Below are 15,771 nucleotides of genomic sequence, written 5' to 3' on the forward strand. Positions count from 1 at the left end.
CGCCACCGCACTTCCCAGCCTAGACGGCAACCGGAACCCGGCATCATCTCCCAAAACGGAAGTGCCATCGTCCAGACAGTCGTCCTGTACATCCGTACAGTCCGGAAGTTGACCCCCTGCTTGACTGCCATAGTCAAACAGAGAGCCATCTCCACTGTCTTCTTCCCCCGAAGGCGGAAGCGGAAGTCGCACAGACTGACCAATGCCCAATGACACGGCAGAAAGCATCGAACCTTCCGTACGCTCTACAGTGTCCCTACCCCCCCCTGACCGGCCGACAGCGCGGCGATGGCCAGACGGGGTATCAGAACTTTCACCCGTGAGCGCGATGCCCGTGGCTACTTTTGACTGTAGACGCGCTACACTTTCCCCGGAGAACCCGGGTACTCGTGTAGCAGACATACCTTGTGACAGCGAACCACCGGGAGACGGAACACCCAACGAAAGTGGGATAATCTCATCCCCATCCTGAACAGCGTGAACATCCGCTCTAGTCACCGTAGCGGAAGGGCCCGCCACAATCTTGGCCAAAGATGACGGTCCTGTCACCCCGGGAGGGAGTGCACGGAGTTCAGCTCGCGTAGACGAAATTTCTTCCGCCAGTAAAGATACCTGTGAACTAAGTGCAAGCAAAAGAGAAGCCACGTCCGCGGCCGCCAGACCAGAAACAGCAGGAGCAGAAACCGCTTTAGCCTGCTTAGCAACATGAGCGGCCTTATCCAAAGGCTTCACCGGCAAAATGGCCGCCGGCAAAATGGCGGCAGAAGGCGTGTCTATCAAAACATCAATACATTTGCCTGAGTCAGGTTCTAACACCGCCGCGATGGTTTGTTTAGATTTTCTAGGCGTCTTTTTCGGAGGGGAGGACTCAGCAGCCACCTGCTTAGAACTCTGCCTCTTCTTAACGTTATCAGCCATAGCAAGCAAGACTTTGTCAAAAAAAATTCCAGAAATATTTTTCGGAAAATTTCACAAGTCAAAAATGGCCAAACAACGCCTTTACAACAAGTACAAAACAAAGAACGATCTCACCTCAATACAGTAGCAAGGTAAGACGACGAAAGAATACCAAGGAGAAGAAACCCAGTCCCACAGACCAAGCAACATCGGCTGAACAACAGCCAGAGCGTACGTAAATGCGACCAGCCAGTCTGACGCTGAGTTTTGGAATGATAAGATGGAGGTGTATGCGCGCGCATACGGAAGTCAGGCTAGTGGTTAGTTTGGCATTATGGGATAGGGCACTCTCTTTTTTAGAGTGGTCTCCCTTGGTTACCAAGGGGACGCGTACAGCGTAACCAGCACTGAACTAGGGTTAATTGCTATATGTGAGTTGGGTAAGATATGTAATTTAATCCTTATTACAAAAATTATTTTAAATTCAACTGTAGCCTTCAGTCACAAAAACGTTCTACAAGATTGTGGATATGAGTCATGTGTATCATTGTGCCAAATATCATGCATTTCTAATGTATGATGTCGCTGTAAAACCGTTTCCTAAAAACCCAATATGGCGGCTGTTTCCATAGCAACTGTGTCCATTAATATTCACAACTTTTTTCATTTATCTTTATAAGTCTCTTCAATAACTACCAAGAAAACTAGTTTATTCTATGTATTCTCCAAGTTTAATTTTAGTGCCGCACATTGCCTTAACAACACGAAACCTCTTTGCACAAAATGCAAGAAATTTCAATGCTATTTTAACATTCAGGACTGGAAAAGTGTTGGCTAATTGTCCACTGTAAACTTAGAAGGACTAGCTATACGCCAACAAATTCAATGGAATAAAAGAACATGACTTTTTTTTTTAAATTTTACTCAAACACACACACCACACACATACTACTCCCCCCCCCCCCCCCCCTCTCTCTATCTTCTCCAGCACAGAAAACCACATTCCAGATAAACAAACCAATGCAGTCTCAGTTTGGTCAGGAACATATATATTTTATACTTATAGAAATTCCTGTATGAGTGCAAGTCTTTTCAAGAGCCTGAAGAGGAGCTCAAGCCAGAGTCAAGGCCATGGGAATAGTGATACAAGAAAGAGATTTACTCAGGTAATTAAGTGAAGGCAATCAACATTTATTGATTTAAACCTTTGTCACAACAAAATTTGGGACAATTAAATAAAAGCACAAAACATGATGAATGAATTAGTCCTAAACTGAAGAAAAAAATTGCTTGGAATCGCAACAAAAAGTCTCTTTAAAAATTAAATTATTTTAATACTGTAATTTCTTTCATTCCTGGCCCGTTGCATGTCAGTCCCCCAAAACTCTCTGGATGGCATTTCTGGAAATGAAGCTAACTAAAGTTATCCTTTAGTTGTTTTAATACTTTTATGAATGGTTACTTATTTGATACAAACATTGACATGGCACACTCGATTTGACAAAAGGCACAAGACATTTTTCGATTTTGTAACCATCATTTCTTGAACAGTTAATTTTCTCAGCATCCAGGCGACTGACAGACATACATTTGGTGTGGATAGAATCTGCATGAAGAATACTTCATAACTGTATTGATAAAAGTATCCAGAAGAGGAATTTTGCATTTGGACACCATGACAGATTCCTGACCATATTATTGACTTTGTTTTTGTTTTGTTTTTCTAACGCCCAGCCGACCACGAAGGGCCATATCAGGGCGGTGCTGCTTTGACATATAACGTGCGCCACACACAAGACAGAAGTCGCAGCACAGGCTTCATGTCTCACCCAGTCACATTATTCTGACACCGGACCAACCAGTCCTAGCACTATAACCCCATAATGCCAGACGCCAGGCGGAGCAGCCACTAGATTGCCAATTTTAAAGTCTAAGGTATGACCCGGCCGGGGTTCGAACCCACGACCTCCCGATCACGGGGCGGACGCCTTACCACTAGGCCAACCGTGCCGGTATTGACTCTTTAAGCATGATGAAAAAAAGCACCACAAAGAAACATTTAGATTTTTAAAATTGTATTTTCATTACACTTTACAGGGCATCCGCAACCTGCAAAGCATCGGCTCCAGTATTCAGACTGCACCCGGTGGTGGTGTGACCAGTGGAAAGGTTCTTCGCCAAATGAATATAACCATCACCGATTTATCATATCCTTCGAGTATTTAAATTACATGTGATAAAGTATTGAATGAAATCTTGTTTTGTCTGCTGTATCAAGTATTGATGGAGGAAAAAATCACTTTGAATATTTTTGTTCTGTTATTAGTCATTAGATAATTGTACTATCATTCTGATTTGTGTAAAGAATATATTCTTAATGGATTTATTCTTAAATGCTAGCACAGAATATTCCAAGATCATTCTGAAAATTGTGTTGAGAGTATTCCAGAACTTCAACCTAGTTTTGAATATTCTAGAATACTTAAGACATGTTCAAGAATATACTTTAAGTTAACAGGATTCAAGAATATTCCAGAAAAAATTCAAGAATTCTCATTTAATCTTTAGGAATAATTTAAGAAACTTCTGGAATATAAATTCATGAATATTCCTGAACCTTTCTTGAATTATTCTGGAATAGTGCTAAGAATATTCTAGAATAATGTTAGGAATATTCTAGAATATTGTTAGGAATATTCTAGAATAATGTTAGGAATATTTTTCAAGTAGGCAAAAATATTCTAGAATTATTCAAGTCCTTTTTCAAGAATATTCCTTACCAAAACATCAGAATATTCTAGTTAATATTCAAGAATTCTCATTTAATCATCAAGAATGATTCAAAAAACTTCTAGAACATGAATTCTTGAATATTCCAGAACATTTCTTGAATTATTCTAGAATTGTTCTTGACCGTTTCGCCGGGGGGTGCACCAAAGCAATCCAGCCCTTACCGTTTTTCCCATGAGAGGAGTCCCATCTGGTCCAGCAGCATACGACACATCTGGAATGGTGACACTGGGTCTTCTATCTCTGTCGGCATCTGGGGCTTCGCCAGCATGCTACACAAAAGAGCACAAACACATTTTAAACACACAGTCAATGAGCACAATGAATCGAAAATTTCAACAATAAATTTTCATTTAATTAATATACTTACCCAACTCACGTATATAGCATTAACCTCCGTTTGACGCTTAGACATTGAAGTACTGACCCTGGTAACAGGGGGAGGTAACTCCCAAAACAAAACAAAACCTTGAAGTCAAGGCCCTGGTAGTTACCTCCCCTCACCGGCAGCCCGCACATGCGCGGTACATATCGCCGGTATAGTCATTCCCAATGAAACACCACCTTCAACCATTAATAAGATCGCGGGGTAGGTTGGGAGGGAATTTACTATGTGAGTTGGGTAAGTATATTAATTAAATGAAAATTTATTGTTGAAATTTTCGATTAAATCACATATTCTTACTCCAACTCACATATATAGCAGATTGTTACAAAAGGTGGCGGGAAACTCACTTATTACTGGTAAGAATCCGGCCTGCTTCAACCATGACTGGTAAGCAACTACTACCATCCCGGCGGGTACTAGAGAAATTAACACGCAGAAAGTAGTTTAAGAAAGACGTCTTAAAAAACGTCCAAAACACCGCTCTGAGGCCGTTCGAGATTTTGCCTGGTAGCAGAACCGCCAAATAAGCGGCCCAAGCTCTGGCCCCATGAGTTCTAGGAGAACGCAGAGGAAGGACTGAACGCTCCACTCCCCCCCCCCAATTGACTGCCACACTCATAAGCTTGTTCAATGAGTGTGGAAGCCCAACTATAGTCAGCGCTGTTTTGCAATAATTTGCTTCTATCCGTTTAAAACGAAAGAACCTAAGATTCTGGTCTGGCACTCCAAAAGGAGCCATGCAAGACGAGTATGTTCAAAATACTCAATATCTTGCGCGAGACCCGAAAAAGCATGTAATTCGCTGCCCCTTCAAGGGGAAGTGAGCACCAACAAAAAGAAAAAAGTATGAAAGCCTTCGATCTTTATAAAAAAAAGGAAGGCTTGCATCTCTCAATAATTCTATGGCTCTTAATCAAAAAACTCCAAAAAGAAGAAGAAATCCCAAGCTGGGACTGATGTTCTAATGACAAATGAATTGAGGACAGGGCCCTTTCCACGCTGGGCGTAGAAAGGGGAATGTCTTATCTAGTTCTGACGACGTTTCTCAAAATTGATGAAACATCGTCTGCCATTAACAAACAAAAGTTCGTAGAACGTCCTAGCATCCTCCTGACTGGAGAATGCTAAAGCCGATGCCCAAATTCTAGAATCGTGCACTATTGCAGGTGCTGGAGGAAGGGCTGAATGCCCCTACCCCCCCCCCCCCTTTTTGGTTGCAACCACTCATGGATTGCTAATGATGGTAAAAAACCGCCAGATAAGGTCAACTTAGATAAATAACCCTTTTCACATAAAGTCTGTTGAGACCTGAGTGAAAAACCTTAAGATTTGTGAGTTACATCTTCCGGATAACCGGAAAGAGCGCCTACCTCACTGACCTGTCTTGATCGTGGCTGACGAAAAGAGTGAACAATCTCTTGCAATCAGCTAGACCAGGAAGACAGTCCTAACTCAAAGAGAGAGCTATGCAAGCTAGTTCAGAAGACAACAAGAAATGTCTTCCAAGGCGAACGAGTAATGAAAAAACGAACCTGTGCGTCTCCCACTTGAATAGAACAAATGAGTTCCAAATGACCAAAAGTGTAACACCCTCCGAGGAGTGATCGCGAAGCACTAAAAGATTATGGCTTGAGTAAACCACAGCACCATAGTCCCATGAAGTAGACGCTAATTGTTCGTAAAGAACCAGAGGCAAGAACCTTGTCCCTTGTTCAATGGATAGAGGCATGACAAAATGTCGAAAAAACATCTGGCATTTCTAGACTCCTTACAAAGAAGAGTCGAAAGAAACGTCTTAAAGCCGAAAACAAAGGAAATAATTTGCAGTTTCGGCGAGTATGCAACCTCTCATCAAAAGATGAACCGAGATTGCTCATCAACAAACCAACGCGGCTTAAGCAAAAGCGGCAAAAGTTAACTTAATTTTTACTAGCAAGTAGCTATGAAATTTAATCGATCAAGGATGGAAGCAAGCGTCATAGTGGGCGCTTGCTGTGGTGCCGAACATGGAACGATCAGTGCCTAAGGCTGTCCACTCAGAACTGATTAGGACGAACTCTGTAGGTGACCGTTAAAACATAATGCCAAAGTATGTGAAACCTCGGGAAGGCGTGAAGCCCGCAAGGCCTATAGGAGATAGACGTCAGCTCTAGAAAGGCGTGACCGATCTTCTCGCTACTTGAATTGAGAGTCTGTCATCTGCTTTCTAACCTAAGTAGAATGCTGATCAGATTCGTAGTAATCCTGAGTAGCAGCAGGAAACGACAAAATTGTTTCCTGATAAAAGAGATGGTCGGTGTGATCGGCGAAACGGAAATCGAAAAGTCCAACTGACCACAAGTTATCCTCTCCAGTCCATGCATAAGCACCCGCAACACCGTGGTAGTGCGAGCTGATGCTAATGCGTACGATCCTTCACTCGCTGAAGCGAAATCGGAAGTGAGAGACAGGGTACCGCTGCCACCAAACGACCTGAAACCCAAAGGGTTGACACTGGAAGTCTACTGGCAAAGAGTCATCATTCCCGGAACCATCATTGGCCGAAGCCGGAAACGATTGTCCCCCAGTACCGGAATCCCGTGCAGCCACACTGTGCGGAACCGGTAAAGAAAGAACACTACCGCAACCCGAAACCGACGAAGCGGAACCGGAGGTAGCCGGCACCCCATTGTGCCAAATGCAGAAGGTGGTGGAGCCGCAAGATGAGAAGTGGCTGTCACCCCTTCTGCAAATATCTAGAAGTAACTTCAGCGGCCAAAACCAATGGCCGAAGAAGTCTCTCCTCGACTCGAAAGGTAGACTCGACCTCTGAAGAGTCGTCCCGATCTTCGTCGAAGTCCGTACCGTCAACGACAAAGTTGTCCGACGTAGACTGATCATTCCTGGAACCATCATTAAACCGCGCCGGAAATGATGATCCCCCAGTACCGGAACCTCGTGCTGCCGCACTGTGAGGAACCGGTAAGGAAGGGTTGCTACCGTACCCCGGAACCGGCGAAGCGGAACCGGAGGTAGACGGCAATCCTGATGTGTGAACAACCGGAAACACTAAAGTGCTATGCCTGGAAGCCGACACGTTCAGTCCCCCACCATCCGAAACCGAACGAGCGGAAGCGGAAGTGAGGAACGGATTGCCGTTGCCACCAACAACCGGAAACCCCATAGGGTTGACGCCGGAAGTCGATGGCAGCGAACGGAAAGTGCCACTATTACCCGGAACGCCCGAAGGCGAACCAGATGTGGCCGGAAACCCCCTTGCCGATGCACCCGCGTGAGCGGATGCCAAGCCAGACGAACCTATGCACGAAGAGCTGGTGGTGCCAGACCCAACGAGACAGGTAGGGTAACCGTCGAGGCGAACTGCACTGTGGATGCGGTAAGCAGCGAACTTCCCAAACACGTACCTTGTCGGCAGAACCCGACAGTTGAGGGTAAGTCACATCAGCAGAGGACACGGTAGCTGACGGGCGAATCATCGACATCGAGGCAGAGTCGCCGACTCCGGGTGGAAACGCCGCAAAGGCGGAACAAGCCACCCCTCTTCAAAGGTCAACATCTCCTGCATCTGTTCTTGACGCTCGAAACCAAGGAAATTGGGCCTGCTTCTGTTGAGTGGGCTTGCTCTGTTTCAACCCGTGTAGAGAGAAGTCGAAGAACTGATAGCCTCTGTTCGACTGGATCTCCTTTTGTCTAGCGTCAAGCGCCAAATGACCAAACAGAGATCCCTCTACCACCGGAGATGCTCTCAAGGTGTTTCTCGTACCTGATCCGTGAACTGCGAGTGCGAGAAGAACAAATCCCTCCGACCCCAAACTGCGTGAGCATAGTGAAGGGAGGATAGTCGCATCTGCTCTTCATTCACCCTAGCAAAGGCTGAACGAAGAGTGAAGACGTCATCAGCATCCTGATCTACACTGAGTGTGAACAGATCAAGTTAATCGGTCATAGACCAAAAGAGTTCTGATGATCGTCTCCGAAAGGATGCAAGTTCCAAAAACTGACGTCCTATCTCCTCTGAAGACACAAGGGTGTGTTCTGGTACTGACACAACTAAGTCCCTCATAATCTGTTTTACCAGCAGAGGAAGCAATTCCTGCGTAACCAGTAAAGGTGACCGCGGAAGAGCAAAGGACGAAGGCAAGTTCCGACTAGAGTTAGGCAAGTTGAACTTCCAATGCACAGAAGGAACAAAAGTAGAAGCCTGTGTAGCCGTAGCTAGCCAATTTGTTTGTTTGCTTTACGCCCAGCCGACCACGAAGAGCCATATCAGAGCGGTGCTGCACAGGCTTCATGTCTCACCCAGTCACATTATTCTGACACCGGACCAACCAGTCCTAGCACTAACCCCATAATGCCAGACGCCAGGCGGAGCAGCCACTAGATTGCCAATTTTAAAGTCTTAGGTATGACACGGCCGGGGTTCGAACCCACGACCTCCCGATCACGGGGCGGACGCCTTACCACTAGGCCAACCGTGCCGGTCCTGTAGCTAGCCAAGGCTGAGCCTGTTCCGGAACTTGCCTTGAGGAACAAGAAGAGGAACAGGGACAGAAGGAATACCACTTCCGGCATGAGATGGCTTTGCCAAAACCTGCGAAAGGTAGTATGCCACAGAAGGAGACTCCTCGAACCGGAAGCAGGAATACTCCTCCTTCGCAGAACGGAAGTCCGACATCGCCGAAGGGGCAACCAAAGCGGAAGCCGAAACAGCTGATGCACCTTCCGGAAAATAACGGGAAGTAACTTCCGCCGCAGCTTCAAGACCAACCTGAGCTTTGACGGAAATCCCGAATATGTCTGTTCGCTAGCCACAGACTGAACGTCAGAGTGGTCGAGCGAAGGACAAGGACCGAAGTCACAGTCACCAGTGGCGGAAACGATGTACGGGATAATCGGAAACCGGAAACCCGCATACCAGGACATTATCTTGACTTATACCCTGACTGGTGTGAGGGTAAGGAAAAGCCGAGTTAACGTCCGAAGCCACCGGAACTGAATGGACGGAAGCCACCCCACCCGAAGGGTGAAGCGACGACTGCCCCGGCCGAGGTGAACCTGAATGCCCGAAGGCCGGCCGCTGTTCCTCACTCACCGACATCTGTACGGAATTGCCAGGAAGAGGAACAGTGTATCCGGACGAAGCCGAAAATGCAACCAACGAAGCCGCCCCATGAGGCAACGAAGGCTGCGTAGACTGAGGCCGGAAGCCAGAACGCCCGTAGGCCAGTCTTCGGTCAACTCCACCACCATCCTCTGACGGAAGCGGTGGAGGACCTATGCTTCCGGTAGGAACCGGAAGCGCAGCAGCCAAAAACGGCTGCCGCCCTTGCTCTGAAAACGCCAATGCCAGCGACGAGGCAAAGGTGAGATCAGAACAGAAGTGGACTGGGGCCGGAAGCCCGAGCGCCCGTAGGCCAGTCCACTCGATCAACTCCGACTAGACCACGACGGTGCTAGTGTGGGAGAGGACCTATGCTTCCGGTAAAACCGGAAGCGCAGCGCCGAAACGGCTACCGCCTTTGCTCTGAAACACCCGTGCGCTCGGATTAGGAGGGCAAGCGAGAGAAACAGAACAGGAAATGCAAGTTGTGAAAATGGCCCAGAGAACTGTCTCCCAAAAGGGAGTGTCCGGTCGCCTCACGAGGGCTGTTGGACCAGTTCAACTTACTGTCCATGCCGACCACGGCAGTAGACGACGAATGGCAGGAAGCTGATCCCTGGAAAACGTCACAGACACCAAGGAACGAGCGTCTCCCGCGGACGGGCGAGAAAGGACGCTGGCAAGCGGCGTAGAACGCTGCATCTCCTCTATCACTAGGTAGAGAAACTAGCAGAGTCAACCACCAAAAGGCGGTGTGGAACGCTACAATTCTTCTCTCCCAAACTGCAGAACTCTGGAATAAAGAGCTAAGCAGTATAGACACCAGAGCGCCATGCTCCGATGCCTAAAAGAGGGAAAGCAAGAAGAAAAAAACATGCTTAACTGCACCCCAAACAAGTGTTCGTATGGGGCAGAATAAGTAACGGACATAACGGCATTACATGCATAGTCCGAAACAACAACAATTACAAACGGTCTGGTAGATCCATGACCTTAGTCTTGACCAATGTCAGCCATGCTGGCCAACAAAAAGGGGGGCCAGACAAAAAGTTACTGGAAAATGTACAAGTCCAAAACGGACGAAAAGTCAGTAACTACAACGAAATTCCTGTCAAACTAATGACCAAAAAGGAAAGAGCTTACCAACTGACAAAGTAGAAGGTATGTAAGAAGGTAATATTAAGTTTACCTCAACATTACATAGGCCTAGCCACATTAAATACTTGTCAGCTATGCTGACCAACGAAAAATGGCGGCCAAAACATAAGTTATTGAAAAATGTACAAGTCCAAAAACGGACGAAAAAATCAGCAACTACAACAACATTCCTGTCAAACTAATGACCAAACAAGAAGGGCAAAGCCCATACGACTCACATGCTTGACCTTGACCTTTACATGACCTTGACCTTCAGCTAAACCTAGCAATGACATCATACACTAAGAACTGCTTTACACATTTTTCCTACCAAAATACATGTGACCTTGACCCAAGGTCAAGGTCATCCAAGGTCATGCAACACAAAGCTGTTAATTCAAGACATAGGAAGTACAATGGTGCTTATTGGCTCTTTCTACCATGAGATATGGTCACTTTTAGTGGTTCACTACCTTATTTTGGTCACATTTCATAAGGGTCAAAGTGACCTTGACCTTGATCATATGTGACCAAATGTGTCTCATGATGAAAGCATAACATGTGCCCCACATAATTTTTAAGTTTGAAACAGTTATCTTCCATAGTTCAGGGTCAAGGTCACTTCAAAATATGTATACAATCCAACTTTGAAGAGCTCCTGTGACCTTGACCTTGAAGCTAGGTAAACCAAACTGGTATCAAAAGATGGGGCTTACTTTGCCCTATATATCATATATAGGTGAGGTATTAAATCTCAAAAACTTCAGAGAAAATGGGAAAAATGGGAAAAATAGCTGTTTTTTAGACAACATTTATGGCCCCTGCGACCTTGACCTTGAAGCAAGGTCAAGATGCTATGTATGTTTTTTGGGGCCTTGTCATCATACACCATCTTGCCAAATTTGGTACTGATAGACTGAATAGTGTCCAAGAAATATCCAACGTTACGGATGGGGGGGACGGACGGACGGACGACTCGGGTGAGTACATAGACTCACTTTTGCTTCGCATGTGAGTCAAAAAGGAAAGAGCTCACCAACTACGAAGCAGAAGGCAAGTAAGACGGGTAAGTGGCCAGTGGGTGTCAAACAAACACCAAACCACACAGCCACGAGAGCGCCAAATATCAACAACCTGCTCGTCAGTGCTGAAAAAGTCGTATGATCTTGGACACGTGGTGATAGAGGTAGTGACGTAGTACACACCAATGGGAGGTAACTCTCAGAGTATGTGCTCATTACCATGGCTATTTTTAGCTCTTTTGGTGATGGGGTTGCTTCCCTTTTAAAAATGTCAAGCCTATCGTGATAGCTGGTGTTGAAGTCGAACAGGTTGAAAGCTATCGCTACCTAGGTGTAGTGATCGACAACAAGCTGTCTTGGCATGCCAACACTGACCAAATCTTGAAGAAAGCGCACACGCGCATGTACTGTCTAAGGAAGCTTAGATCGTTCTCTGTTCGTAATGACATCCTGCAGATGTTCTATCTGTCCACTGTTGGTAGCGTGTTGACATATGCATGTGTGTGCTGGGGGGGTAACCTTAGTAAACAGGATAGTGACAGGCTAGAAAAGCTAGTCAAGAAGGCTGGATCTGTTGTAGGCAGGAAACAAGAGACCATTGAATCAGTTTGCCAGAGACGACTGACTGACCGACTGACCTCAATTTTGGCTGACGAGACACACCCACTGAAACCTGAATTTGACTCTCGACGCATTGACAGGAGTGGTAGACTGAGGGCTATGGTTGCTAGAACGTCACGTTTCCGCAATTCTTTTGTTCCCAGAGCTATCCATGCTTTCAACCAATCACATGTTAGAGGCCTCTATCATGTTTCTCTGTCATAATTATTACTGTACTCTGTTGCTGGGTTATCTGTAATGTATGTATTTTTAGTAACTGTATTACCGTAGTTCAAATGTGCGGTGTTCTAGTCGACATGTGGTGCTTTGTATACCTTGTGTGTGCGTGGATGTGGAGGTGGACTCTCGGACGTCTTTTTGTTATTGGAATTATGGTTTTTGTTAAATTGTATTGCTGTTGCTGTTGTTCTTGTGTGAGTGAGTTGTGTGTTGGCAGACTTGACTTGACGGATGACTGTTTGCGTTAGTGAGACTGTGATCATACTCATAATAATCATACTCACTTATTTTCTTATGTTTTTATTTTTTATTATGCATTCTTATTCTTTTGATTGGAAATGAGTATTGTTACAATATAATTTCCATACGGATTAATAAATTTGAGTTGAGTTGAGTTGAGGATAAGCCTTTTCAGACCAGCATCTCAGACTGTCAATGCTATATGTGATTCGGAGTAAGAATATGTAATTTAATAAATAAATAAGAAGAAAGAATATCTGTACAATTACATGTTTTGTTTATACAAATGTACCTCAAAATATCAGTAACAAAAACGGTTTATGACACAGCAGCAAATGTAAAGTAATAGTTCTCTATACATAGATTATCCAAATACATTTTTTTTAAATACAGTATGCATAAATAGCCATCAACATGTAGGTGCTGCATCAATACATCCATAACTAAATATCATTGTTGCAGAAATAACACACTGTTTCAGTCAAACATTTTCTTCTGAACAGCATGTGATTACAATTTTTTTTTTAAAGAACTATATATAATCTCATGCACAGAGAACTGCTTGAAAACACAAAGTAAAGCTCCACCATAAATTTAGAAGACAAATGAAACATGTTTCACAAAAAAAAAGTTCTCTTTAAAGGAAGACAAACAAAATATAAAAAAGAACACTGATGAATGCGACAGCTAAGATCCCTAAAGTTTCAGTGTTTACAAGATATTTGCTGATCAAAAAAGGAGAGAACCAATGTGTTAAAAATAGGAAAGAGATAACTTGCAAACATGAGTTATGCACATGAACCTTGTGTAAATATCCACATAAAGCACACAAGACAGCCTCTCTCTCTATATAACACACACACACACACACACACACACACACACACACACACACACACACTACAACAGTTACTACATCAAAATATGCAACCACACAAAAACAATTCCAAATAATACAGATGAACTGAACAGACTGTACAAACTAAAAGGTTATGGAACTCCACAAAATAACAGCAGAGAAGAAACACTTGAACCCATTACAAATAAATGTGAACCAAACAAGACCAACATAGCAGTGCTGTAATCTTTATACATGTAGTACATGTAGATATAAAAACTAGAAGAAAAAAAAAGAAAAAAAAGTCGAGCTCTGCTTTTTTCCAGATCTTTCTTAATTTCCTTTTCTTAAAGTGTGCAGAATACACCGACTTCTAAAAACAAAGATGAAGACAAAACCCCTGCTGACTGGTTGAAAAGATACAGACACAAAACAGAATGAAGAACACAGGTTTCCGTGTACATTTCTGGAGTAAGTATAAGGACTTACTTCCATGACTCCACTCGACTGATGCAAGCAGAGAAATAAGTGCATCAATATAAATATTGCTTGTAAATAACTAGCAATCAAATGTGTGTTAATCAGAAAAATGCATAAACATATGTATAAGTATTAATCGAAAATTTCACATCTAAATTTTCATTTAATTAATATACTTACTCAACTCACATAAATAGCATTAACTTCAGTTCATTGCTTAGATATTGAAGTAGTACTCGACCCTGGTAAAGGGGGAAGTAACTCCCAAAGAAAAACAAAGTCCGTAGTGAAGGACAGGAGTCACCTCCCCTACCGGTAACCCGCGCATGCGCGGGCCCTACTACCGGCCGTCATTCCCCCACGGAAACACACACCTGTAACACATAAAATGTTAGCGGGGATGGATGGGAGGGTATAAACGATGTGAGTTGAGTAAGTATATTAATTAAATGAAAATTTAGATGTGAAATTTTCGATTCAATAACATATTCTTACCTCAACTCACATAAATAGCAGATTGCACATAAAGGCGGTGGGATACTCACATTATTCTCTAGGAAGTATCTGGCCTGCGGCAACCATTGCTGGGAGGCAGCTAGTGCCGTCCGGGCGAGTGCTGGCAATGTCCCGAAGGTAGTAGCTGAGGAAGACGTCTTGAGATGTCCAGTATGCAGCTTTGTGGACGTCCGCCATCCTTCCAGACTTGAGGACAGCTAAGGAAGTTGCCCACGCTCGAGCCTCATGAGTTCGAGGTGATCGAAGAGGGAGGACTGACTGCCCCCACCCCGTGTGTGTCTGCCACCACTGATAAGCATGCCTTATAAGCGTGGAAGACCATCTGGTAAGCGTGGTTTTTGCAATGTCTTTATTTCGGGTTGTATTAAGCGAAATAAACAGCAACTTCTGAGTAGATGCTCGGATTGGCGCGGTGCGCAACAAGTAAGCTTTAAGCGCGCGTACCGGACAGTTAGAAAGATCCGGATCACCGGGGGCCAAAATGTCCAGGAGAGGCCGAATGGAAATAACCGGTGAAAGCTGGTCCGGTTTTTGATTTTTGGCTAGAAAATCGGGACGGAAACGCAGTGAAACCGAGCCGTCTCTTTCAAATGCGATATGCCGGTCTTGGCCTGAGAGGCCGTGGATCTCGCTACCCCTCCGCGCGGAAGCGAGCAGTATGAGCATGAGAGTTTTGCGCGTAAGGTCAGAGAGACTAGCGTCTTGTAATGAAAGCACTAGAACGAAGGAATTCGAGTACTAGAAGAACGTCCCAAGCCGGGACAGAAGTTCTCTCCGTTGCAGAACTGAGGGCCGCGCCCTTTAGCACACTCGCGATAACTCCCCCGAGGGAGATGGAGCGTCCGAGTTGCTTAAGCGTCACAGAGATGGCTGAGCAGCGAACTCGCAAAGTAGAAGCAGCACGACCCTGAGCGGAGAGCCATGCCAGATGGTTTGCGACCTGCATTGATCGCGGGGCGACCGGGACAACATTGTTAACCGCACACCATCGAGTTCAAGACAGCCAGTGCGACGAATAAACAGAGGAGGTGGAACGCCTGTGAGCCTTCTGGACTAAGTCCAAAGTGAGATCAGAGGCGCCTGAGCGCCTCAGTGATCTCCGTACAATCTCCAGGCGTGAAGATCCAGGAACTCGGGGCGATCGTGCAGGATCCCCGTCCTGGGCTGGAGAAGCTCCTCTCGCCGGAGGCCGAGCGGGATTGGCGGGCCGCTGGCGAGCCGCAGGAGGTCCGGGAACCAATGCTGACTGGGCCAGCGCGGTGCCACGAGAAGAAGACGAGGCCGCTCTAAGTCGGCTTTTCGCAGGACTCTTCCGATGAGTGGAGTGGGAGGGAAGGCGTAAGCCTCTAGCCCTGTCCAGCTGATCGCCATCGCGTCGATCTTCCAAGCTTCCGGGTCCGGAAACGGCGATACAAAGATCGGGAGGCGACGTGAAAATCTCGTGGCAAAGAGGTCGACCATCGGGCGCTCTACTTGCGCCCAAAGACGAAGGAGCGCCTGATGGGTGATGGTCCACTCCGTG

General features: G+C 45.5%; 1 protein-coding gene across 6 annotated transcripts in view; it reads right to left on the minus strand.

Annotated features, from left to right (window-relative positions):
- Positions 1–15,771, minus strand: part of LOC138952779 (ral GTPase-activating protein subunit alpha-1-like) — a 499,987-nt gene that overhangs the window by 165,529 nt on the left and 318,687 nt on the right. For 5 of the 6 annotated variants that reach the window (XM_070324510.1, XM_070324511.1, XM_070324509.1 and 2 more), the window contains 2 exons: positions 13,743–13,760; positions 3,852–3,959 (listed from right to left, as the gene is read on the minus strand). In XM_070324510.1, the coding sequence (XP_070180611.1) occupies positions 3,852–3,959; positions 13,743–13,760 (126 nt within the window). The remainder of the gene's footprint in view (positions 1–3,851; positions 3,960–13,742; positions 13,761–15,771) is intronic. The other variant, XM_070324507.1, reaches the window with a different exon arrangement.

This window comes from Littorina saxatilis, linkage group LG17, assembly GCF_037325665.1.
Source record: "Littorina saxatilis isolate snail1 linkage group LG17, US_GU_Lsax_2.0, whole genome shotgun sequence".
Taxonomy (NCBI): Eukaryota; Metazoa; Mollusca; class Gastropoda; order Littorinimorpha; family Littorinidae; genus Littorina; species Littorina saxatilis.